Source organism: Lagopus leucura, unplaced genomic scaffold (genome assembly GCF_019238085.1).
Source record: "Lagopus leucura isolate 7727_CA_CO unplaced genomic scaffold, USGS_WTPT01 Super-Scaffold_100012, whole genome shotgun sequence".
Lineage (NCBI taxonomy): Eukaryota > Metazoa > Chordata > Aves > Galliformes > Phasianidae > Lagopus > Lagopus leucura.
In genome coordinates this window covers 2,317,861-2,342,276 of record NW_024962267.1, presented here as the reverse complement: position 1 = coordinate 2,342,276, position 24,416 = coordinate 2,317,861, and the positions used below count along the sequence as shown (strand labels likewise).

Below are 24,416 nucleotides of genomic sequence, written 5' to 3'. Positions count from 1 at the left end.
GGCTGCCCCGCTATGCGCGGACGTAACGCTCCTCCGGGCGCGGCGCGCGGAAGCTGCTGAAGAGAAGATCCGTGCGCTTCCCGCCGCCGCCTCGCGCACCTGGCCGCCAGGTGAGGCTGAGGGCGGGGCGGCGCGCAGGCGCGGGGCGGCGCGCACCTGGCTGCCGCCGAGCGGAAGGCGCCGCCGCAGCCTCCGTGCGCCGTGGGCGGCCTCCGGCCGGGACGGACACCGCGCTTCCCTCCGCCGGTAGCCGCTCGCCTGGACGGCCCTTCTCCCTCCGAACCGGGTGAGTGACGGGGGCTCGCGCGGCTCCGCTGTCCTCGGGTGGGCGGTTTGGGGGCGGGCGCGCGGCCGGGGCCCGGCGGGAGATCCCTTCCCCGAGAGCCCCCTGAAGCGTACGTGGTCCCCTCGTGTCGCCGGGGGTCGGGCGGGGAGGGGCCCTGAGCGGGCCGGGCGTGAGGGACGGGGCCGGGTGGGCTGCCGGCGTTCGGGGCTGCGCGGGCCGGGGCCGGGCGGTGACCGCTGGAGGCGGCGGTGGCGGCCACGGCCCGGGCCCCACAGCGGTGCGGTGACCGCGAGATGTCCCGGCGGGGCGTCGTGCAGCTCCGCGTGCTGCGTTCCGTCCTGCCCCGAGCGAGGGCGCGTGCTGGCCGGGCTTCCCAGCGCTCCGTGTTACGCGTGGCTTTCGCTCGTTTTCTCAGTATCCGAGAGCTGGCAATAAAACTTGTGAGACAGATAGAAACGAGCGAAGCTGAGGCTATCTTTGTGTGAGCATGTTTATGCTGAGAAGTCTTTATTAAACGTTTTTGCTGATCAAACAAGAAGTACCTTACTGGCAATTTGAGTGTTACACGTTCACCTCAGAGCGTTTCACGCGTTAGCCTTCTGTTTCAAAAATCGTTACATCTTGTGCCCTAGTTCTGCCCGTTGGATCTCGCCTACGGGCAGCGCTGTGCTGCTGGGCTGAGCCTGGCCGCTCTGTGGCTTACTGCGCTGCTTCTAGCAGGGTTTGTCCGCAGGCCCGGTCGCTTTGTCATCTGCTGCCGCCTTCCTGAGGCATCTATAACAGTAAAGTAGAAATTAAGTTAGTTGCGGAGGGTAGGTTGGTTGCTACTATTTCTGTCATGCCGTGGGGAGCGGCAGAGCAGCCCTCCCTGCCCTGTGGCTGTGTGGCCGTTTAACCTTGCCCTGTTTTTAGGTGGGGCAGCTGGATACTGTGACTGCTGTCAAAATAGCAGCGTCCTTTGTGGTGCGGCCCTTGGTTACCGACTGCATTGCTCCAGGAAATTCCTCTGTGCTTTGGACAAACGTGTGCTGCTTGTCTGCTCAATGAGCTATACGATGTGCAGGGCTCCCCATTTCTGGCAGTGCAGGGAGTCACGGTCGTAGCATGAACTGATGCTCAGTTGCTTGCCAGCACTTAAGTTTTTCTGTGTTTATCTTCTGTAAGATTGGAAAGTGCTTCAAGTTTCTGGGCTGCGAAGTGTTACATTTTGTGAAGTGTAGTCTTGCCCCAGAGTTGTCTGCATTTCCTTAGCTTTGCTACTACTTTGTGCTGTAGGTTATAGTTCTGCTTATAAACAGCGAAACAGTGTCACAGTACTACTTACAGCTACTTAGGAATAACATCCTGTAGTCAAACCACTACTTCTGTTTGTTAGGGAAGTTTGTTCAGCAGTGACATGCAGAACTGGTCAGGTGAGGGCAAGAGCAAAGAGATGGCACCTCAGAGTTTCCTGCAGTTTGGAAGTGACTGACCCAATAAAGCTCAGTGCATTTCAGAATAAACAAAGCAAAAACATGAGGAAGCTTTTTTTCTTCTTCTTCTTTTTTTCTTTTTTTTTTTTTTTTTTCTTTTTTCCCCTCATTCTTCTGGTTTAAACAAATTTTAAGGCAAATTAGAGTGTAAAACTGTGACTTCAGGGCCTGCACTTAATACTTAGATGCTGTTCTTATCTTAGAAACATTACTGCAATTGGGGGGGAAAAAATCCCTTGGATATGATCCAGAGATTGTTTTCTGGTGCTTAAATAAAAATCAGACACCAATACTATGAAGTTATAACAGCACTTTACAGCTGCTGTGGTGCTCAGTTGTCATCGTGGCATTTTTAGGAGCAGTTTAGAATGCTTTTAACAACAGCCCAAACCAAACTGGCAAGAAGAAAAGGGAAGCTACAACGTTGACTAAAATTTAAATTTAACTCAAATTCAGAGCATTGTTGTAGTTCTAAAACTGTAAAAACAAGCTATAAATATTGTTTTAATATATAGTCACCGTGTACTTTTAATTCATCATTTATTGTCATGGAGAACTATCAGAATTCGCCTCTATCTCTGCCCATCCCATACAGTGCTCAGCTGTAGAAAAGCAGTGGTAGTGCTGATACTGAAAGAGTTCTTAGAAGAATACACAGAAGGAAGGAGTTGTAGTGTTATTTTTTTAATCTTAAAGAAATTCCCAAAGACTGCTTACAAGGTTGGAATACAGTTGGGTGTTCTGGACTGCTGCTGCTGCTTGAATTTCTTTCATCCATTGTGTTATCATCAGGTTACTGCTTCTGATTTTTCTGCAGTAATCACTGGGGTGAATTACTTCAGTCAGTGCTAGAATAATCTATGTCCTTAGACTTTCTAAAACTGACACTTGGGAAATGAAGACACTCAGTATTCTTACAACATACTCAGGAGCAGAACAAGATTTCCCCTGGCTGAGCCTCAAAGAATGCATCCAGAGGAGCAACATCAGGGGTTTGTTGGTCACCAGCTTGTTGGGTACAGCCCTGTCTAGGGGACACCCAGTGGAAATTCTTGGTGGAGCCAGGGAGCAAGTACTTGATGCTGTGAGTGCACAGGCAGGTGCTGACCAGATTCTGCTTCTCCTTTTCAGATGAAGCATTGATCCTTAACTTATACGTGTTTTGTTTTGTGAATCGTTCCTTTATTTAAGTCAAATACTAATAAATCATAAGCAGTAGTACAGGGTACAGTACTTCAGCAGCTCTTTTGCTTTTCCCCATGTTCTGAAGTGCTTTTGCTCTTGATTTTTATGGAGAGCCCAAATTCAGCTAGACTTGCATGTTTCACTTCAAATGTGGCATTTTTTAGCCATGACTTCATCATGTGTGTGTGCATGTTCTTCTGGGAAGCAGGTACGACTTTATTGAGTGATTTTTATTTTTGAATTTTTTTTTTAGTTGGTAGGAAATTTTTGATTTCCAGGGTAGTGGAAGTGCTTATTTCAATAGCTAATGTTTTAGTGCAATCTGCTGTGGGATTCATGTGAAGAAACCAAAAAGCGCTGGAAAGTTCCTTAGCAGAGCAACACCCAACAGGTGTAACTGTGTGCCCTTGTCAGATTTATGCTGGTCTGGGGGAGTAGCTGGTCGTTAGTGTCAGCTGGGTTTTCCTCCAGAATTTAATCAATGTTTGCTCCTTGCAGGCCTGCTTCCTCCTTAGGGGAGCATTAAGGTGTTGGGGAAGGACAAAATAGACAAGGTTTTAACCAGACTGTGATTTTGGAGTGATGGGAGTTAAATAAAGAGTAAAGCTAAATAGTGAGAAAAAATGATGTGGCTGGAATCATTCTTAAGGCTTAATGTTGCTACTATTCTTTTAAAAGCATTTTTCGAGTTCTGTAAGAAACATTCTCAGAAATCATCAGAACACTGTTTAACATCCAGATAAAAAAAAGGTAGATTTTAAACAACTTTATTAAAAAGCAAAGGTATGTTGTGAACACCAACCCCAGGAAATGCCTTCTTACTGGATTGTTCCTCAAGAACTTCTGATGATTTAGGTTACCGTGACATATAGTTGGTTTTTTTTTAATGATTGCCAATAGTGTTGTTCAGAGCGAGCTGCCAGAGTCGGAGCTGTGTGCACATGGGTACTGGAGAGAGGCTGTTCTGTGAGGCCGGCTGCTGGCAGGCAGTGTGACACCGGAGCTGGTGGGTGGCAGAACGTAACAGAGGCTGCTGTGCATTCGGCTTGCCTGCTGTGCTGTGCTGTGGAGCAGGGCAGCTGCTGCCTTTTGGCACTTTTTAGAAGGCGCTTGTAGTGCTTATAAGTTTTCTGCTGCTTTTCTTTTAAAAACAAAACAAAAGCAACTTATACTTTGCTTACCAGTTACATCAAGGAATTGAACTGTGCCACGTATTTCTTCAGCATGTCCTGAAGGACAGAACCGTGGCCTGGTCTGTGTTTACAGATGCTGCTGTGCCATAAAAATGTATGAAATGCTTGTGGCAAGTGAAGATTGCATTGCTGACTACAAAATTACTCTGGGTAAAAACCTTAGGAAACATACAGCTTTGGTGACAGTTGTTTGTGTTCCGGGAACTGATACTGTTCTGTGTGGCAGAGAGCCCTTTTCTTATTGTTAAGCACTGTCCCTTCAAGGTATTTCGTCAGTAACACTGCACTCGGGATTTATCTGTATCAGAGTTCGTGCATTTGTGGCAAAGGAGAAGTGTTGGTGCAATTCACTCCAGCTGCACATACTATCCCAAGGTTATCAGTTGACTCTTTCTTCTGAAAAGCACCTCTGAAACACCACATGCACTGTTTCTCTGCACAGCATGCTGCTGTGCATGCTGCTGGAATGTATGAGTGCCTGTTGAAAGGATAGGTTGTGTTGCTCTCCTTGCACAACCCCTTTACAGGAGTTGCCTTCTCATTCCTGGGGGCAGACGTGTTTTACCTGTGCATTATGGCACTGGTTATGCATGAACAGGCAGGGCACACAGCTCCACTACAGAGAAATGTGCCATCAAAGAGAAATCATGGTGCATGCAGATAAAAAGAAATAATAGTTATGAAGAAAACCAAAGGCAGAATAAATTGCTAAGCCCATTTGTGTTTGCTCGTTAGTCTGCTTAAGTCTTATACGACTTGTTTAAAGGCAGATGTGTGCAAAACATGGGTGACGTAAGAAATAGTCTTGATGAATTTTAGATTGTGTTTATTTTCTTCACAGATATTTTGACTGATTTGCTGTGTGGATCATGACTTTTCTAAGGATTTGCATATGCTCAGTTTCTGCAGGAAATAATCCCAAAGAAAATTAACAGTAATTTAGACTAAGTTTTTCGGTAAAGCATATCTATGCACATCAAATCTTTCTTGAAGAACATGTTACTGTGCTGATAGCAGAGCTGGCAGCAGCAAAGATTTAATTCCCCAGAATTATATGCAACAATGTACGTAAAATGTCTCTGGTACTGTCTAGACTTTTTTTTTTTTTTTTTTGTGGGAAACTAAGCCTAATTTCATATAGCATACGTAAAGCTGGCAAAAAAATGATGAAGCAAGCTTAGTGTAAATAATAGTTGTTGCACTGATTTAAATGCTGAAAGCAGAGAACAGAAATCCGATAAATGCATTTTTAACTCTAACATAATTATTAAGTTAGTGGAAACTAAGTGTTATTAAGTCAAATAACGGATGTGTAACCATAGTTTGTTGTTTTTCTACCTTTTCTGAGTAGTCTTAGGCCAGATCATCAAATCAAAAGAGAATCTTAAGTGTTTTGACTTGAATAAAAATTCAGGTCTCAAATTGAAGCGTTACTTCAGTGTTAAACTTTGGTGAAATTCAATGTCGTTATGTAGAATTACCTTCTGCCTGCCTTTTCATGTTGTATCTCATAACAGGATGCTCATCTGAGTTTAATCTTTACCGCCATGAAGAGTCCCAGAGAGGTGATTGGAGAATGTTGGTTTTTGTTAGTTATACAAAGAGTATTTGAGGGCTATGGTGTTTGAAAGCAAACCAACCTACTGCCCTCTCCCCCAGAGTTTCCTGACTGACTGTGCCCAAATGGCTTCTTGTGAAATAAGGAAACTGCCAAACTTCTCTTATGATATCAAGTACCTCAACTGTAAAAAAAGATGTTTATATTTTCCTGTTTGAAGACAGTATATTTACGTTGCTTATTGATTCTAAGCTTTAAGATATACTCATATTGGCCATGCTTGTGCATTGTGCATTGAGAAACAATAGTGTAATTAAATGTACTTCTGTGTAGGGTTATGAAAGCAATTGTGGTTAAGAGGGTGCAGAGGCTATAGGCTCAAGCTGACCCCAGGCAGATTTAGCAGAAGTGGTTTTACAGGTTGCAGTCTCTTTGATGATGCTTAGGGTTTTACTTTCTGTATTGGGTTTGTGTAGCAAGGTTTTGGTAGCAGAGGGACTGATGGGTGCTTTCTGTGAACAGAGCTGCCCTGTGCCAGTCTCAGCCAGCGCCAGCACAGTCTCACTATTGAATGCTGTCACAGCTGAACCCATTGGTGCAGCAGGTGGTACACTCATTTTTTAAGAAAGGCTAGAAAATGCTCTGCAGCGGCTGTGAGAGGAGTAAGAAACATGTGGGAAAAACAGTCCTGCAAGCACCAAGGTCAATGAGGAGGTGCTTCAGGCACCAGAGCAGAGACTCTCCTGCCACCTTAGGAGAAAACACTTAAAAGACAACAGTTATTGATCATAGCCAGTAACCTAGCTGACCAAGAGAAGCCAGTTGATGTCATCTTTTTGGATTTCATCAAAGATTTTGATGCTGTTTCTCACAGTATTTTACTGGACAAATTGCATATGGCTAGACAGGAACAGTAGGTAACGTAATGCAATGAGTGAACAATTGGGTCGGGCTCAAATGGCTGAATTAAATGGGATTACATCAGGTTGGTGGCCATTCACTAGCGGGGTTCTGTAAAGCACCATTTTAGGGCTGGTTTTGTTTTTATAAGTGATCTGGATGCAGAACTCAAGTGCACACTAAGTAAGCTTGCAGATGGTACTAAATTAGGAGGAGCTGTTGACTCACTCATAGGTGCAGAGGCTTTGGTACAGAAAGATCTTGGCAGGTTATAGGGCTGGCAGTCGCCAACTGCATGTTGCTTAACAAGAGTAAGTGCTGGATTCTGCACCTGGGATGAGGCGATCCTCGATTTATGTACAGACAGGGGAATGAGGGGCTGGAAAGCAGCCCTGTGGGGGGAGGGATCTGGGGGTTCTGGTTGACAGCGAGTTGGATCTGAGTTAGTGTGCCACAGCTCAGCACTGCTGACTGGTCAAGAGAAGGGATTGTCCTGCCCTGTTCTGCCTGGTGCAGACTCACCTAGAGCACTGGCATCATGGGGTGCCACAATATAGGGACATAAGGCTACTGGAGTGCCCAGAGGAGGGCTACAAAGAGGTGAAGATTCTTTCCTTTTCCCCAGGAAAGAATGAATGATTTTATTTTGTTTGTTTTGCTTTATATGGGCATCTGCTGCAGTGCAAAATCTTCAGGTCTAAATAAAATTGGGAAAATAATATAAGATGAAGTGGATTGGATTTTTTAAATGAGTTTTCTTGGAAAATTTATGAGCATTGTGAAGGGTATTTTTTATATATTGTATTATCTACGTAGTGATGCTACAACAAGATTAGTAGCAGTTAAATACAATGTATGAGTTTCTTAAAAATAAATTACTTTAGCTTTGAAATAAACTATAATATAAAACAACTGGATACCTGACCATATTCACAAACTCTTGAGGGAAATCAAGTGACTTTTAAAATTTTCTAGAAGTTCTATAACTTTGTGTGTATATATTATTGCACCTTTTGTTGTTGTTTTTCCAATTTTATTTTATTTTATTTATTTATATATATATATATATTTGCAATTCTTTGGTCAGTAGTTAGCAAGCAGAAATTAAGTGTGGCTTTTAGCTGGCTGCAGCTTAGTTCTTTTCTCAGTTCACTTAGATGCAACATGTACAAAAATGAAGCCTTGCTTTGAATTCAGGATATTGCTATTTCTCCCCTTCTTGTAAACAGCCATTTTTACAGAGAGAATTTAATTCTGATCACTCGAATGCTGGTCCTTAACTATTTTTCATAGTTCCCTTGTCTTTGAAAGCTACTGAGTAATCGCTCGTCTGTAAAAATACATAAATAAATAAATAAAAATTAGTAGGTGAAAGAGGGGAACTCTTTAACATATTCTTTTGATGAGTTGCAGCAGAACATGCCAGAGAATACTGTACAAAAGATATATAGATTTACTGCTTGATACATAGCCTAAATTACCCCATGTCCCATTACTGGTATTAAGTCTGCATTTAACGTGTACAATACGTAACTAAATTAATCTTAACAATTTCTCCCTTGGCAATCTGGTCACTTGAGTCTGACCTGGAAATGGAAATTGGTTTTAAAATATTGGGAATTTTAAATCTCTATGAGGAGCCCTTTACATCTTTATAGTTCACTTTTAGTGCTGGTTTTTCTACCTAGAACTTCCATGTTGATTGCATCAATTTTCCTTCTATCCCACCACTGAACTAAAATTCCCTCAGAATTCCTTAATTTTTAAGATTTGGAGGAAAATTAATGGGAAGTACTGCCTTTATACAGAAATTAAGTATTATTTATACTTTTTTATTTATACTTTAAGTATTAAGTACAGAAAGCCTGCTTTCTGATTCTTCAGTTTGAAGTGTGTTGACAAAAAAAAAAAAAAAAAAGGGGAAGTGCATTCGGGTATTTTACAGATAGGTGAATCCTATATTTAATTCATGGACACGTGATATTTGATGCTGGGGAGTTTGAATTAATTCCTGCCAAGTAATTTCTTGTAGCTCTACATTGTTGTAAGTACTGTTTGTCTAACGTATTACTTTTTGTTTTGATTTACAGGTATTTTCTTTTCAAGATATGCTGTAAAATAGTATTAAAGAACATCATTCAGAGAAGCTTTTGTTTTGTGATAAACTTTTAGAACTAGAATGGCTTTGAAAATAATGCCTAAAATATTCAAGAAATTATTTTTTCACTGGAAACTTTGGAAATTTAGCATTATTGTGTTTGTCTTTATAGTATTTTTATTTTTACTGCAACGAGAAGTTGGTGTCCAAGATTTTAGAGATGAAGGAGGGATTGAGCCAGTTGTCAGAAAGAAGAGTCATGTATTAGGTCTTGTGCTAAATGCTATGAACAATGTCAATGGTGCAAAGCCAAAAATGCAGATAAAAGCACCTGTAAGGCAAACTAAGGTTCCTGGAGACAGACACTGTTTGCCAGGACACTACACTACGATGGAACTGAAACCCTTTCTAGATCGACCCCTTCAAGATCCTAACGCTCCTGGAGCTTCTGGTAAAGCATTTAAAACCATCAACCTAAATCCAGAAGAGCAGAAAGAAAAAGAGCGTGGAGAAGAAAAACACTGTTTCAATGTATTTGCAAGTGATAGGATTTCGTTACACCGGGATCTTGGACCGGACACTCGACCTCCTGAGTATGTGGAAATGTGTATGTCCTGCTAGCTGAATACCTTGACAGAAGTGTGAAGGCTATGATTTGAGTTTAGCGTTAGATTATCGCTTAGAAAGGGAAATGTCTGGGTTATACATGGTCATTTACAGTACATAATGTTCCAGAGTGCAGAAGCCAAGAATATTTAGAAAGGTTCACATTTCATGTTAAACATATTTAAATAAGGTTTTCTGCTACGTTTTCTCAGTGACTTTCTGGAAGCTGCTATGTTTTACTTAGGAGAAAACTGAAAATATGGTTTAAACTTCCTTCTGTTTTAAAATCCATTCCCTACTCTTTTTAAAACAAAATATTAAGTGTTAATAAAGCCACTGGCATATTATGATTTTGATAACAAAACAGTAGCACTTCATGGTTAGAGTGGATTTTGGTTCTGAGAAATCTCCTTCGGTATTCTTTATCTGTCGATGTCAGAAGTGACAGTCCTTACTGAGCTGGTGCTGGTAGGGTGGCCAGCACTTTATGTGTGGTGCAGATCACAATAATCTTTATGGGAGTGTAACTGTCTGGTGAGACTTGGCCTGTATGTTTTGTGAGGGCTTTGGCAATAGATGTGATAATTGCCTTGGGAAGTATGCCAGCCTCTAGAGTTGGCAGGCAATAAACAGTAAGTGTGCAATTTATGAATACAGAAACATTGTCTCATTAGCTTGACTCACAGTTGGGTTTAAAGTTCTGTCCAGAATACACCAGTCTTGAAAACCTGTATGTTTAAAGTTGTTTCACTTGAATGTTTTGTATTGCTCTAAGCATTATGTGGTGTTTCTAAGAAAAAGTCAAGTCCTGAATTTGATTTGTTCTATTTTTCTATTTCAAACTGCATTTCTTCAATTTCAAGTAAATACTTTTTCTCATATTTTTGTATTTCAATAGTAATGGTCTGACTTTTCAGCTCAGTATCTGCTGGTCTTAATAGAAAAATGTGTTTTTGTCTGAATAAGGCCTGGGTGCTCCATGAAATACACTCAAATGTTGTGTGAGAGAACTAGAGTTGAGCCAGTTGTTCAGGTGGAGTTCTTATTTGCCAGATGTTTACAGAATACTTCTTACAGCTTTTCCAGTTGTTTTTGTGCTATGTTTGTGCTCCAAAACTTGGACAGAAATTGGAGAAGCTGAAAGATTTAATGTCCATATTTATACACCTTCATACTGGGAAGAGTAGGGTTTCTCTTAAGAGGTTGAATCAAAACTTTTTGTCCATTTTCTGACATCTGATGCTTTCTAATCTGCAGATGCATTGAACAAAAGTTCAAGCGTTGCCCACCATTGCCAACCACAAGTGTTATAATAGTTTTTCATAATGAAGCATGGTCCACTCTGCTCAGAACTGTTCACAGCGTGATGTACACTTCTCCTGCCATACTGCTAAAGGAAATTATTTTGGTGGATGATGCCAGTGTTGATGGTAAGAAGTCTTTCCATTTTTCATTGAACGTATTATTTATTTTATAGAAAGTGTGTTAGGATTATATATAGAATGAGATAAAAGAGGCTATCATCTCCTTACAGCCATACTAAACACCTTATGATGTTCCAAGTACTTTTGTTCCTTTTGTTCTCCTTTAAAATACAAAATATTTCTCCCTCGCTTTTTCTTTGCGAGAATTGTCAAGTATGAAATTTTCTTCTGAGAGGCTTTTAAAACCTATTCTGATTACGTCAAGGAATTTAAAACCTTTGAAGAGCTCAGTGATAACTGTGGTATCAGTGGTAAATGTGGCATCAGGCTTGGGAGGTTTGAACCTCTGCTGTTTTTCTGTCTGAAGATGCTCTTGTTTGGGTCATAGCTCTTAGTTTTTATGAAGATTTAATGCGATGAAACTCATCGTAATTTGGCATCCAGCAGCTGTTCCTAGCTGTGGTGAAGTTTTTCTGGATTGGAAATCTGGGATTGCTTTCTTTCAATTTACTGTGAGAGGTGGAAAAATTGGGAGAGATCAAAAAGAAAGCCTTTACGAAGTATGTGTGAAAATGACTCTCTTTGGTACTCCCCCACACTGCTGTTTTGCAAACAAATTGGGGGGGGGCAGTGTAGGAAATGTTGAGTAAACATCTGCTTCGGCGAGGCCCGTCCTGGGAGAGCTCAGAGGTCTGGATAGGCAGATGCAGGAGACAGCGGTGGATGCAGTAACTGCAGCCATACGTAGGCTAGGAGCTTCATCTGGGTGGCCATGTTGGTTCCTGTGGCTGCAGAGGCCACTGGGGATGTGGAGGCCACAGCTCTGAGCTGGGCTGAGGCCATGACAGAGTTCCTCGTGAGTGACTGAAGCTGTCTTTCGGTACAGCAGACAGCACCCTCCTGTGCCATCCACCATGCCTGCCCCAACCACCAGGTGCTGGGGGCTGCTGAGGCTTCTCCCATCCTTCAGTGCTGCCCTGCAGTGAGAAGGAGGCACTTCTACTGCTCTATAGCCACCACAGCCTTCTGTGCCCAACACTGGGCAAAGGCTGAACCCTCAGCCTGTCCTGGGCTGCTGGGTGTGCCTGAGGCCTAAGCTGGGCTCTCACCCCATAGGGCAAATTTGTTTGGCACTGGGGAGAGCAGGAGGGGTTGCAGGAGTCCCAGTGCAGCCTCGAAAGTACCAAAAATGGAGGCACTTACTGGTTTTGCTTTTTTTTAATAATTTATTATTTTTTTTGTATCATCCTTTTAGATTGCTTACTGTCCAATCTTGAATAAAGGTCCTAATGAAGGAATTGGAATGAGGTTTCATGATGTCCATCAGCCCTTTTTTCCACCCAAACCAAAGTTCTCTGCTTTTTCAAAGGAACAGCTGCCTGTGGAGCTCCCCTAATGCCACCTAGATGGCAGCAAGGAGCTTGAGGCCATCAGCTGGACTCTCCCTGTTGTCTCAGAACAGCTCAGAGGGCATCAGTCCCAGTCCTACCCTCATCCTTAGGGCTTGCCTGGATATCAGTCCCAGTCCTGCCCTCTTCCTCAGGGCTCACCTGGATGCTGCAGGGAGCTCAGGGCCATCTACTGGATTCCTGTTGTCTCAGTGCAGCTGCTCAGTGGATTCCAGTCCTGGTCTTTCCCTTTTCCTCAGAGCTTGGGAAAGAAGAAGTGAGAGGCCTTGGCAAGGATGAGAATGGGAGGCAGGATAGGAAGGGTGATAGGGAGCAGCATCTGATGCTGGGGCTCTCTAGTGGATGGTGATATTTCAGCACCAAGATGGAAATTGAGGGCTGGTGTGCTGGCAGTGGATGAGGTAATGTCTCCAAGCAAGCATGATGTTATAGCACTTGTCCTGCCCTGATGGAGGTGGATCCACTTCCATTGGTTCTTCACTTCTGAAGGTAGATCTACCTCCATGGGCTTGACATGGCCTTTGGGTGGATCCACATTCATTGGCTCAGGTTCATTGCTGCTCCCTTGAAGCCTAAGCTTCTTTGGTGGAGGAGGCTCTATCCTCCTATGCAGAGGTGGGAAGGAGGATTCTATCTAAATTGTCCATTGTGCCAGAATAAGCTCACCAAGACCCAAGGCTGTTGGTAGCTGGTTTTCTGTTGGCAGAGTCCCCATATTTATAGTAGTTGGCAGGGAGGAGGCTTGTGACATCAGAAAGCCATGGTGGTGTGACCCTGAGAATCTCTCATGACAATCAAAACATGGCTGTATTGGGAAAGGGGAGACTATGGTCTGAGAATTGCCCTAGTTGTCACTAGTGGGATTCTGCAGGAGTACATTTTTGAATCAGTACTCTTTAATGTTTTCATCAATTATTCCAGTAAAGATCTGAAGTAAATCTGTGGATGATGTTAAATTGGGAGGAGTGTTGACACTCTAGGAGTAGAGAGGCCTCGCACCAAGGTCTTGACAGATCATAGAATCATAGAATCACAAGGTTGGAAATGACCTACACGATCATCTAGTCCAACCATCTCCTCATCACCATTGCCACCACTAGCACTAAACCATATCATGCAGCACATCATCCAGATGCTTCTTGAACACTGCTTTCACAGATTTCACAGTGCTCATCATTTTTATGAGGAAGAAGGAAGTGCTGGATGCTGCTCCCCAGTGGGGAAAGCCTTGGCTCTATGTACAGACTGGGAGACGAGGGGCTGGACAGCAGGCCTTTGGGAATGGATCTGGGTAATCTGGTTAACAGCCAGTTGGATCTGAGTCAGCAGTGTGCCCTGGCAGCCAGAGGGGCCAACCACACCTGGGGCTGCGTCAGGGCCAGCACTGGGCGAGGGAAGGGTTGTCCTGTTCTCCTCTGTCTGGTGCAGCCTCACCTGGAGCAATGAATGCAGTTTGGGGTGCCTCAACATAAGAAGGACATAAAAGTATTAGCAGGCAAAGGAGGGCTACACTGGTGACTGAGATTCCTGGGTTTGTTCAGCCCAGAGCAGAGGGGAGACCTCATGGTGGCCTGCAGCTTCTCACAGGGGAGTGAAGGAGCAGTGCTGAACTGTGATCAGTGTTGGCAGTGACAGGGCCTGAGGGCCTGGCACAGAGCTGAATAGGGAGGGTCATGCTGGATATGATGGAAAGGTTCTACACCAGAGGGTGGTGGACACAGCCTGAGCTGCTGGTACTCAGGGAGCATTTGGACACAGCTCTCAGGTGTAGGGTTTGGGTACTCCTTTGTGGAACCAGGGGTTGGACATGATGATAGGCAGAGGGTGGCAGAGCATGATGTTTTATGAAGAATGTGAGATTCTTTCCCAAATTTTTCATGTTTAAGTTGAGGGTTTTTTTATGGTGGTGGTTTTTTGGTTTTTTTTTTTTGTTTGTTTTTTTTTTAAATATAGCTTCTGTCAAGAGTAAATACAGTAGCCTCTGAAAACCTGGAGTAAAATACACTGTTGAGTAGGTACATGATGCATTTGCTTGATGTATTTGTGAGAATGGATTTTGAGTTGATAGTCAAGCTGTCAATTCAGCTGAACAGTTGTTCCAGCAAGTGTCTTTTGTCTTTTAAAATTAAATTTTCAGTTCTCCAAGCCCTGTTGTCTGCCAATTGCTTCTTCCTTCATCCTCAGTCTCAACAGAACTCAGCCCCTAAAAATTACATTCAACAGTCAGGACTTGTTCACTGCTTTAATGTTGAGGTCACTGCTGGAATTAGAATGAATTGTTCGTCCTCTTAGTTTAGTAAAGTGAAATTTTAGGCCATGCCATATGTACTCAATATCCTGAACACAATTTCTCTTTCTAGAATACTTGCATGATAAACTTGATGAGTACGTGAAGCAATTTCAGATTGTTAAAGTAGTCCGTCAAAAGGAAAGGAAAGGTCTAATCAGTGCACGGTTGTTGGGAGCTTCAGTAGCAACAGGAGAGACCCTCACCTTTCTGGATGCTCACTGTAAGTGATTGTCTTTGATTTAATGCTACAGATTTTTTACGAGTTATGAACATGAAGTATTAGCTCTTCTACTGCTATTTTATGTCATAGTTAAGTGCTGTTTACAAACTGTACTGGCTTGCTATGGTCATGTTAAATTATTCCCATTATACTACCATATAGTCAAATTGAAAATTCAGTACTTGTTCCCATTTTTTCTATAGGTGAATGCTTCTATGGCTGGTTAGAACCATTATTGGCAAGAATAGCTGAGAACTCTGTTGCTGTTGTAAGCCCTGATATTGCATCTATAGATCTCAATACTTTTGAATTTAGTAAACCATCTCCTTATGGGCATAACCACAATAGAGGAAATTTTGACTGGAGTTTGTCATTTGGATGGGAGTCTCTTCCTAAATATGAAAATAAAAGAAGAAAAGATGAAACCTATCCAATCAGGTAAATGTAACTTGAATAATATCCTTCAATTTTCTTGTGGTTTTTTTTTTTGTTTGTTTGTTTGGTTTTGATTTTTTTTTTCTTAATAAAAAGCTGTTTGTAAATGAATTAGTTACTCATATTGAGTATAGTCACAAGTCTTAGCATCTTAGATGTTTTATGTAATGTTTTCTGTAGGAGCCTGGTTATGCATTTTAAAACATGCAATACAGTGCATTCTTTGCCCTCAGACATGTTACTGGTTTAAAGGAGTAGTAACTTTCCCTCCATACAGGGAAAATATGTTATTTTTACTGATACTGTCTGATAATCTGTTTGTTAATGAGTGACAATAAAACTGTGGAATGAGACTCAATGGGGGCAGATTTAATAACCTGTGCCAGGAAAATATTTTAATGGAGTGAAGCACTGACAAATGCTAAGAAACATTCCAGAACAGTAGTACTGAGTTTTCATATCTATATTTGGAAAACCTACGTTAAACGTAGTTTGAATCTTCTTTTCCACAGTAATCTTCTCTTTTTGCAGAACACCTACTTTTGCTGGAGGTCTCTTTTCAATATCAAAGAAGTATTTTGAACACATTGGAAGTTATGATGATGAAATGGAAATATGGGGAGGTGAAAATATAGAAATGTCTTTCAGAGTAAGTTTAGCTACTTACTTAATACTGGTTTCTACACTAACAGTCTACATGATTTTTGAGAACAAATTAGTATTGTATCTTGACTACTCTGCTTAATCAGCCATCTAGGACATGGCAAATTGATTACTAATAACCTATGAAATAAGCTACAAACTTGCTCACTAAAGTGATTTATTTTTATTTAAATGTCATTAATGTTGATAGCTGAAATGTACATTTTACAGGGTTTACCTGATAAGGAATTTCACCTACAGTGCTCCTGATATATACTCTCTTGCTGGTAGTGTTGTTTTGTTCTATTTAAGAGAACAGTAGCGTTGCTGAATTTTTTTTTTTTTTTCTTCCATTTCCTTAATCATAACTTCATTGCACTTATACAAAAAATGTTATTGTTAGGTATGGCAATGTGGTGGACAGTTGGAGATCATGCCTTGCTCTGTTGTTGGCCATGTCTTTCGCAGCAAGAGTCCCCATACTTTCCCAAAAGGTACTCAAGTAATCACACGTAATCAAGTCCGCCTCGCAGAAGTCTGGATGGATGAATATAAAGAAATTTTTTACCGAAGAAACACAGAGGCAGCAAAAATTGTGAAACAAGTAGGTGGTGATGGTGGTGGTTTTAGAAATCACACTTGCTGCATTGAAAATTTTGGTGAGCAAAAAGTTATTTATTGACAAAGTATGTTTGAAGTGTAGACATTTTAGTGAAAATACAGACATAGTTCAGTTTAATTAATCTTACAACCTTCCCTTTCGGGGAAAAAAAAAAAAAAAAAAATCAATCCTATATCTGTCAATTTAGAAACTTAAGTTAAATTTAGGCTTTGCTGGGGAAGGTTGTTTTTATAACTGATCTGGAACTTTAGTAATTTACCAGCTGGAACTTTATACTTTTCTCTTAGAAGATGTTTTTTAACCCTTTATATGGACATTGTAGCAGTGATAGCAGTAGATTTCCCAAGCAAGCTTAGCAGAAAAACACAACTGGATTTTGTGTGGGAGATACTGTATTTGTGTGGGAGATAGCAAGTATTACGCTAGTTATTGAACTAATCCACTTAAGCATTCTCTTTAGTGAGATATACTCAGCGGTTAGCTTTATGGCTGTGGTCAGTATGGTCTTTAGTTGTTTTTACATTGCCACTTTATAGCACTGTTAAAGCACTCTATGAACTACGGGTACTTCTTTTTTTTTTTTTTTTTTTTTTTTTCATGTCACAATGGTTTTTTCTTTCTTGTGCTCTGAGATGCTACAGGCAGGATGTCAGTGGTGTTATGAAAAACAAGTTGTGTACTAGCACAGTTACTTTTTAAAAAAGATCTACTTTTTTGATGCTACAGAACAGGATATTATAGATTTATATGTACAAAAATATTAATAATATCAATACATTTCTCTTCCTGCAACAGAAAACATTTGGAGACATCTCAAAACGACTCGACTTAAGGCAACGTTTGCAGTGTAAAAATTTTACCTGGTATCTGAATAATGTTTATCCAGAAGTATATGTTCCAGACCTAAATCCTTTGTTTTCTGGATATGTGAGTTTAATTTTAATTCTTTTCTCTGGTATTCTAGAATTCAAGAAATTAGCTAATCCTTTGTGCTACTTTAGCCATAGTGTTTACATTTTAGCTATTGTTAATTGCTGTGGAGTTTTCTATCAGTACTGTTGATGATTGATGAGTCTCACCTGCATATCTTGCTATTTGAGTATTTTATGGCTCTACTGATGTTATTATATGAAACTTAAGCAAATACTCTTCTTAAGCAACAGTAGCTTTGCTTAAAGGGGTCTTGGAGCCTGATAATATAGTCAGCGTTCTGCCCATGACTTAATAGTGACTGCCACAGAAGTACTACACAAGTTCTAAACAGGTGGTGAGTTTTCCTGAATTGTCAAAATAAATTTAGCTTTATATAGTGAAAAGTCAGAGAGAATTTTTAATTCACATTAGGAAGGAAGGCTGTACTCTGGCAATTGTATACTACTCTGAATTAGGTTTATGATGAACATTATTTATTTTAAAGATCACTCCATATTCTCTGTCAATTAACCTCTTAGACTGCATAACTGGATGTTGTGTTGAGGGACATGGTTTAGTGGGAGCTATTGGGAATAGGTGAACGGTTGGACTGGATGATCTTTTAGGTCTTTTCCAACCTTGGTGATTCTATGATTCTATAATGCTAAAGCCAACAAAGTATTAAACAATTCTGAATATTTAGCATGTATTTACAAATAAAACTTCCCCTTTCTCTAGTTTTGAATATTTTGTGTGTGTTTTCAAATTGTAATCTGAATCATCAGATTCACCATGGAGAATGGTAGTTGAGTAATTCACAGTGCATGGCTGTAGACAACTGTATGAAGTTAATAGACTTTTAGGAAGAAAAAAATACTTCTGTGGGAACAAGATTTTAAAATTTGAACAAAGTAGAAAGCAAAAATAAATTAACAGTTTTAATTAATAAGATAAAGATTAGGCTTCTACACAAGTGAGGCAGTTTATTTTTTTCTCATCCTCACTGAGCTTTTGTATTTCTTTTTTGCTGTTAACAAATTTTTTTTAGCTAAAAAATGTAGGTAACCACATGTGTCTGGATGTTGGTGAAAACAACCATGGTGGCAAACCATTGATTATGTATTCTTGTCATGGACTTGGAGGAAATCAGGTAAAATATCTGGGTTTTATGATCAACCGTTTACCATAGTAAAGCTTTTAACTTGATGTAGTGAAATGGACTCATATTTAGCATGCAAGATTTACATTTTTTTTTTATATAGTTTTTTAAGAATTCAAATGTATATATGTGTGTGTGTGTATATATATTTGTTCAAGGCAGGTTTTTTTCACCGCTCTTCTTGTTGTGTCCCACATCTAACATCCTATGTTCAACATACAGATTCAGATTTTTTACGTAATAGCACTACTTCACATGGTCTCTTGTTCCTGTGCAGAATCTTCTCAGCCTACTTTTACTACTTTCTTGTGTTTTCTTCTTAACTCTTCTTTTCCTTATGCTTCCTCCTATTGCTTCTGTCTCTATCAGCAGGACTCACACTGTCAAGGAAGATGGGAATCTGGCCAGTGGTGGGAGACCAAGTGGTCGGCCTGAGCCATCTTTCCTGTCATGCTTACAGCCTCGTAGTGTGAGGTCAAAGTGATCTACTCTATACTGGCTCATGCAAGTAAACTACATGACTGAACTTGTCCAAGAGGAGCTTTCTTTGTTGCTTAGCTCTTGGGGGAGCAATGATCTCCTGTTTCTCCTGCAGTATGACTTGCAGACGTTTATTGATGTCCAGTACTGAATTCTTCAGGCACTATAATATTTAAAAATTAGCATCTCCCTCCCCCAGAAATGTACAGTGCTGTTTTATAGTTATTTGGGGAATGAACTTGACTTGTAAAAGCCAACCATTTATGGCACTGTGGAAACTCAGACACTTGACCCTACTCAGCTGATGCTTTCCTAATCAATATTAGTGGGAGAAGGAATACTGTCTAGTTTAATCGCTACCCTGTTATGTTAGCTCCTTGCAGTACTGAATTTTTTTTTATTTTGTTCTGGTGTTATATTATCCTTTTCAAATGGTCACAGTCATTAATACTGTATTAATACTGTATCAAGATGTTATATTAAAAGACCTGCTATATGCTTCTGTTGTCACCTCTCTCTAACTTACCTTGGATTATACTAAAACTGTCTTTTTAAGTGTGTTCTTTGTTTTTCCTTTTGCCATGCCGTAACAGCTTTTATTCTTTTAATATAGGTTGTGCTAGTAATACACAAGAGATGTAGGTATTTGCTTACTTAATCCTTCACATTCCGTTGCTTTATGCTCTTTACCAGACTTTAGCAGTGCAGGCTGCAGTTTTTCATGTTACCTCTCCTTTCCACCTATGTTTGAGGTAGGAGAGGGGAGTGGAACAGAGAACCTAGTTTTCAGAGTTGTATAAAAGTTGTGTAACTTTTTTTCATTTGTAACATATTCTAGAGGTGATAATATGTCCATTTCAATGTCTAAGATAAATTAATTCCTAAAGCAATTTTCCAAGTCCTATTTTCAGGGCTCAAAGAGAGTCCCTAAGATTCAAAGATAAATTAAAAAAGCTTTACTTAGATGAACAGATTAAACTGTTATGTTTGGGAGCTAAATGGCTAAGCAGGTACCTAACAGTACCTGTTTCAGGTAGTGACGCTGGGCGTAGGAACTTAGGAGTGAGGTGTCTGTTCCTCAGTGTTGCTCGCATCGATTCCCAAGGCAAGGAGGGAGGATGGAAACTGGCTAATTGGACAGACAGTTGAAAGCAACAGGGTGCTAACTGAGTGTGGGCTGTCAAAGGACAGATATGGCAAAGGCTGACACAGGGAGCCAAGAAACAGTTGTCGTGAGACACAGTGATAGAAAGCCTGCTGGTTAAAGAAAGAGACCAGGATGTTCAGGATATGAGGTATAAAAGGACTGCTGTGTCTGTAACTGTTAGAATTAAATGCCTGTTTAGACCTGAACTATAGCCAAGGATACCTGAGACTTGAAAGTAATCTTCTGTCAGGAAATAACAGTAAAATACCCACAAATTATGTCCTTACATTACGCTTTTCTTTGTAATGACAACTTCACAGAGAATCCTTTTGTTAGCATTTATTGTTTACTTCGAGCAGCAAAAGTTAACTAATGGCAATCAGTACTGTCCATGTGACAAAATTGGGTTTTGGTTGCTCTGAGAATATATAAAAATGTAACAATGAAAATTGAATAAAACTTCTTGTTTTAGTTACTAAATGACAAAATTAAACTTATCCATACAACTATTTCTACTCTTCCCTTTGTATCATGTATTAGTTAAGATTTCTGGGAGTGCATGCAATGAAATCTTGCATGATTGTGTACATGCACTAAATATATATATGTATATGTGTATATATATATATTTAACTAATTCTACATTTAAGTACTATTCACTGTATTCCATTGCATCAGAATTAAAAAAGGCATTTTTTAAGAAACACTTCTAAGACGTGTATGCTAAAAGTCAAAGAAATGATTCTGTAGTTTCAAACTGTTGAATAACAAAAGAAATCTATTGTTTCGTGTATTGGAATGTCAGAGTTAATTTAATACTCTCGTTGATATTTACTTACTAAACTTCTAAAAAATTATTTGAATAGTACTTTGAGTATTCTGCACACCATGAAATTCGTCATAACATTCAGAAGGAGCTTTGTCTGCATGCTTCTAAAGGACCTGTGCAGCTTCGTGAATGTAGCTACAAAGGCCAGAAAATCTTTGCCTTTGGAGAAGAGCAATGGCAGCATCAAAAGGTATTTAGACATGCAGTCTAAGATGGGCGTTTTATCAGTGATGAGTTAATTTATGGTTTTTAATAAAAGAGAAAACCCAAGAAAACAGAACTTGAAGCCAAAAAAGGAGTAAGTTCCTTTTTGGGAAGAAAATTTAGATAATTATAGCTTTTTGGTTACCTGCTCAAAACTTGATGATTTCACTGGAAGAGTCACTTACAAAAACAGTTGATGTGTTTTATTGTGTATGTCTGGACATGCATTGGAAGTCAATTCAAATGCTTAGATCTTTTAAAATAATTCTTTTTACTAGCAAAACAAGTTAGCACTTGCATACTACTCTTTTCCTGGCCCCCTTCTGCACAGCATGCACCTACTCTTTTTTTTTTTTTTTTTTTTTTTTACAACAATGAACTTGCAGAAAATGATGTATGGAGGAAAACAGCATTTTCAGTGTTTACCTTTTTTTTTTTTTTCCCCTCTTCTTTCTTACCCACTTTAGGATCAAACTCTGTACAGTGCAGCACTACATATGTGCCTTACAGGAAATGGAGAGCATCCCAGTTTGGTTTCCTGCAACCCATCAGACCCCTTCCAGAAGTGGATCTTTGGCCACAACAATTAAGATTTGCTATCTATAGACAGGAGCATTTTATTAAAAGAGCAGTTCCATTTCTAAACAGAGACCATATATGTATACTGTGTTTTAAAGGAATGTATACTTCAAATGCAAAATTTTTCTTCCTTTTCTTTACTGTGTGAATTGGATATAAAATGTGTAGTCAGAGATTCCCTAGGAGTCTGTTACACCAAAGAATGTTTGAGGTCCCAATTAAAGATAATGTTTACAATATTTGCATGATAAGACTGTGTGTTAACCATTGATTCATAGATCCTGTAGTCCCTTTTCACCTTGGGGACCATGTGTATATTGCTTTACCGCATATTGTAAGTATTTCTGAAGACAACTGGTTTACTTTGTAGAGTTACAAGGAAGTATCGTATGCCATCTGAAAGCCAAAAGGCTGTGTGTGTGTGTGTGTGTTCTTGCTCAATTGGTTGACTTTATGTAATTTTTTAAAAAGTTGTTTATTTCACTAAGTGAAACTTTGCTCACTACTTTTTTTTTAAACTCCCTCATTTGAAAAAGAACCAAAGAGGCTACCATACTGTGCTGTTGTGCCTCTAGCAAAGCAACCCTTTTGTTGTAGAAGAAAAAATAATTCTCACTGAAATATGTTATTTATATGGAATTATTTAAATGGAAAACCTGCCTACTCTGATATTAATCTCCTTTTGTTTAGCCAAAATTGTACTTTTTTTAATGATGTCATGAAGTTTAAAATTCATGGCAGTTACACTGTTGACATTTTCAGCTTTTTGTTACTGCTTTTAAATTACTAACATGTTTTCTTTTCAGCTTTTAGTGATTTATGCAGTGTTTACCTAATATGTTTCTAATATTATTTGTACATAATTTACTGTGCAAACACCTAAATATGGATATTTTTTTAAAATTTATTTTTTGATGCTTCCTCTTTTTTTGAAGTACTGACTTCAGTTTTAACAGTGAGAAGTTGACTTTCCAAACTGCTTTGCTAGCAATTTTAATGAAATAGTGTATTCTTTAAGGATCCAAAAATGTACTTAAGTAGATAATGTAGAGCTATGACTTCCGAAATAGGCTTCCTCTGATTATTTTAATAATATTTATTTCTTTGGTTCTTTTACTGGATGCACACTTGCTAAGCACTACTCTGTTAGCCTTCATTGCAGTTGCCAATCATGCCCATTTTCTGACTGTGAGTATTTCAGGCCTTCTTTAGTGAAAGTAACTCTGTACAAAAATGTCCTTCTAAGGAACAGAGATTTACTCTCACTTAGAAATGTTTACTTCAGGGTATGAATGTGAGATTAATGATCACCCCAACTTAAAGCATGTAAGATCACATAAAAATTGCACTTTAACAAGGTAAACTATTTTGTAATAAACTTCATACTCTGATTTGGAGAACACTTAGCTGGTTGATTTGAATTGCAAAGATTTTAAAGTAACCTTTAATTTGCATGTTTTATGATGTGGGGGAAAATTCTATAAAACTAAAATAATAAATTTGTAGTAAGGCAGCAGCAGAATAAATATGAGGGAAATATTTAAATGTAATCTGAAAGTGCCAGTGTTGTTACTTAGTAGGTATGGGAAGCATCAAAGGTAGAAAGGTTCTTAGGTTTTGCAGCTTATCAAAAGAATTGCATTGAACAGCTGTATTCAGATGGTAGAAAATAGTAGGTTTAATAGCAACCAGCTTGTTTTTTAATAATGAACTCTTTAATGATGTGAATCACAAGAAACGTGCACATAAGAAAGTGAAACAAAAAGATCAGACCTATTAATGTAATATTTTCAGAAGTACTTGGTATTTCCCTCAAGAACTACACTGATAAGGCAAGGGAGATTAAGGAAAAGATCATGGTTGCTGCAGGGGAAAAAAAAGTATTTGGGTGCTAGATAGTATTTGGCTGCTGAGACTAATAATAAAGGAGGGAATATTAAGTAGGACAAAATACTTACATTTCAGATTTTTTTCTGGTAAATAACAAATATCATTAAGGAGAAATGCTTATTTATCTGTAGGATCTGGCTAATGGATGGATATGGTGTGGTGTTATTGTTTTCTAGTGGGGGAAAGGAAGCCTGCTTTTGCTTAATTTCAGAATATTGGAAAAATGAGTTCAACGTTTGAAGAAACATAAGAAGAAATTGCTTTTCTCCTGAAGGTTTACAACAGAAAACAGTTGGGGATTATTGAGCAGCTGACTAATGACTGTTTTTAACTATGTCTAATTTCTTGAGCAAAAGGAATTAGCAGATTTGTAAACAGCAGTGGAAGGCACCAAGTACATTTTTTCTTCTATTCCGTGTTAAGATCTGAAATCAAGTATCGTGTCTATGTTAAGCATTGCACTTCCAAATGTGTGTGTGTGTATGTGTGTGTGTGTACATATGGATATCGTACAATTTCATAAGAGCAATTAAAGATCTGTTGTAATGTGTTTGGAGATACAGATTTTTTTATATTAATTACAACTTTTTGAAATTACATGTTTTTAAAAAGTAGTAACAAAGCACTAGTAAAACATAAAATAAAATAATGCATTTATGAATTATTGTACATCATCTCTGTCCTTTTTCAGCTCTGGCCTTCAATCTTTCCTGAGAAGTTAAATTTCTTTGCCTTTCTTTTTTCAGGGGTCAGAAGCAGATGTTCTCATTGGTGTAATTTATTACATTGACATCTTTCTCAAGTAAGTATGGTATGTGGTGCTGATTTTTCTGTGCTTTATATTTTGCTGTATGCATTTTCTTTAATTATATTCAA

At 39.5% G+C, this 24,416-nt stretch overlaps 1 protein-coding gene across 1 annotated transcript; it reads left to right on the top strand.

Moving 5' to 3' along the window:
• The first annotated feature begins 206 nt into the window (after positions 1–206).
• On the top strand, positions 207–22,244 carry GALNT3 (polypeptide N-acetylgalactosaminyltransferase 3). The gene is made up of 11 exons (XM_042874813.1): positions 207–286; positions 8,685–9,285; positions 10,556–10,728; positions 14,492–14,641; positions 14,845–15,079; positions 15,608–15,725; positions 16,122–16,322; positions 17,136–17,267; positions 18,301–18,402; positions 20,905–21,057; positions 21,539–22,244. Exons 2-11 carry the CDS (start codon positions 8,774–8,776, stop codon positions 21,659–21,661), a joined length of 1,899 nt encoding a protein of 632 aa, XP_042730747.1. The 5' UTR covers positions 207–286; positions 8,685–8,773; the 3' UTR covers positions 21,662–22,244.
• The last annotated feature ends 2,172 nt before the right edge of the window (positions 22,245–24,416 follow it).

What these genes read in the sequence shown, in the direction of transcription:
- GALNT3 (XM_042874813.1), top strand. Translation starts at nt 8,774, where the DNA reads ATGGCTTTGAAAATAATGCCTAAAATATTCAAGAAATTATTTTTTCAC. An exon ending in ATATAGAAATGTCTTTCAGA is followed by an intron (nt 15,726 to 16,121) that starts GTAAGTTTAGCT and finishes TGTTATTGTTAG; the next exon opens with GTATGGCAATGTGGTGGACA. An exon ending in ATCCTTTGTTTTCTGGATAT is followed by an intron (nt 17,268 to 18,300) that starts GTGAGTTTAATT and finishes AATTTTTTTTAG; the next exon opens with CTAAAAAATGTAGGTAACCA.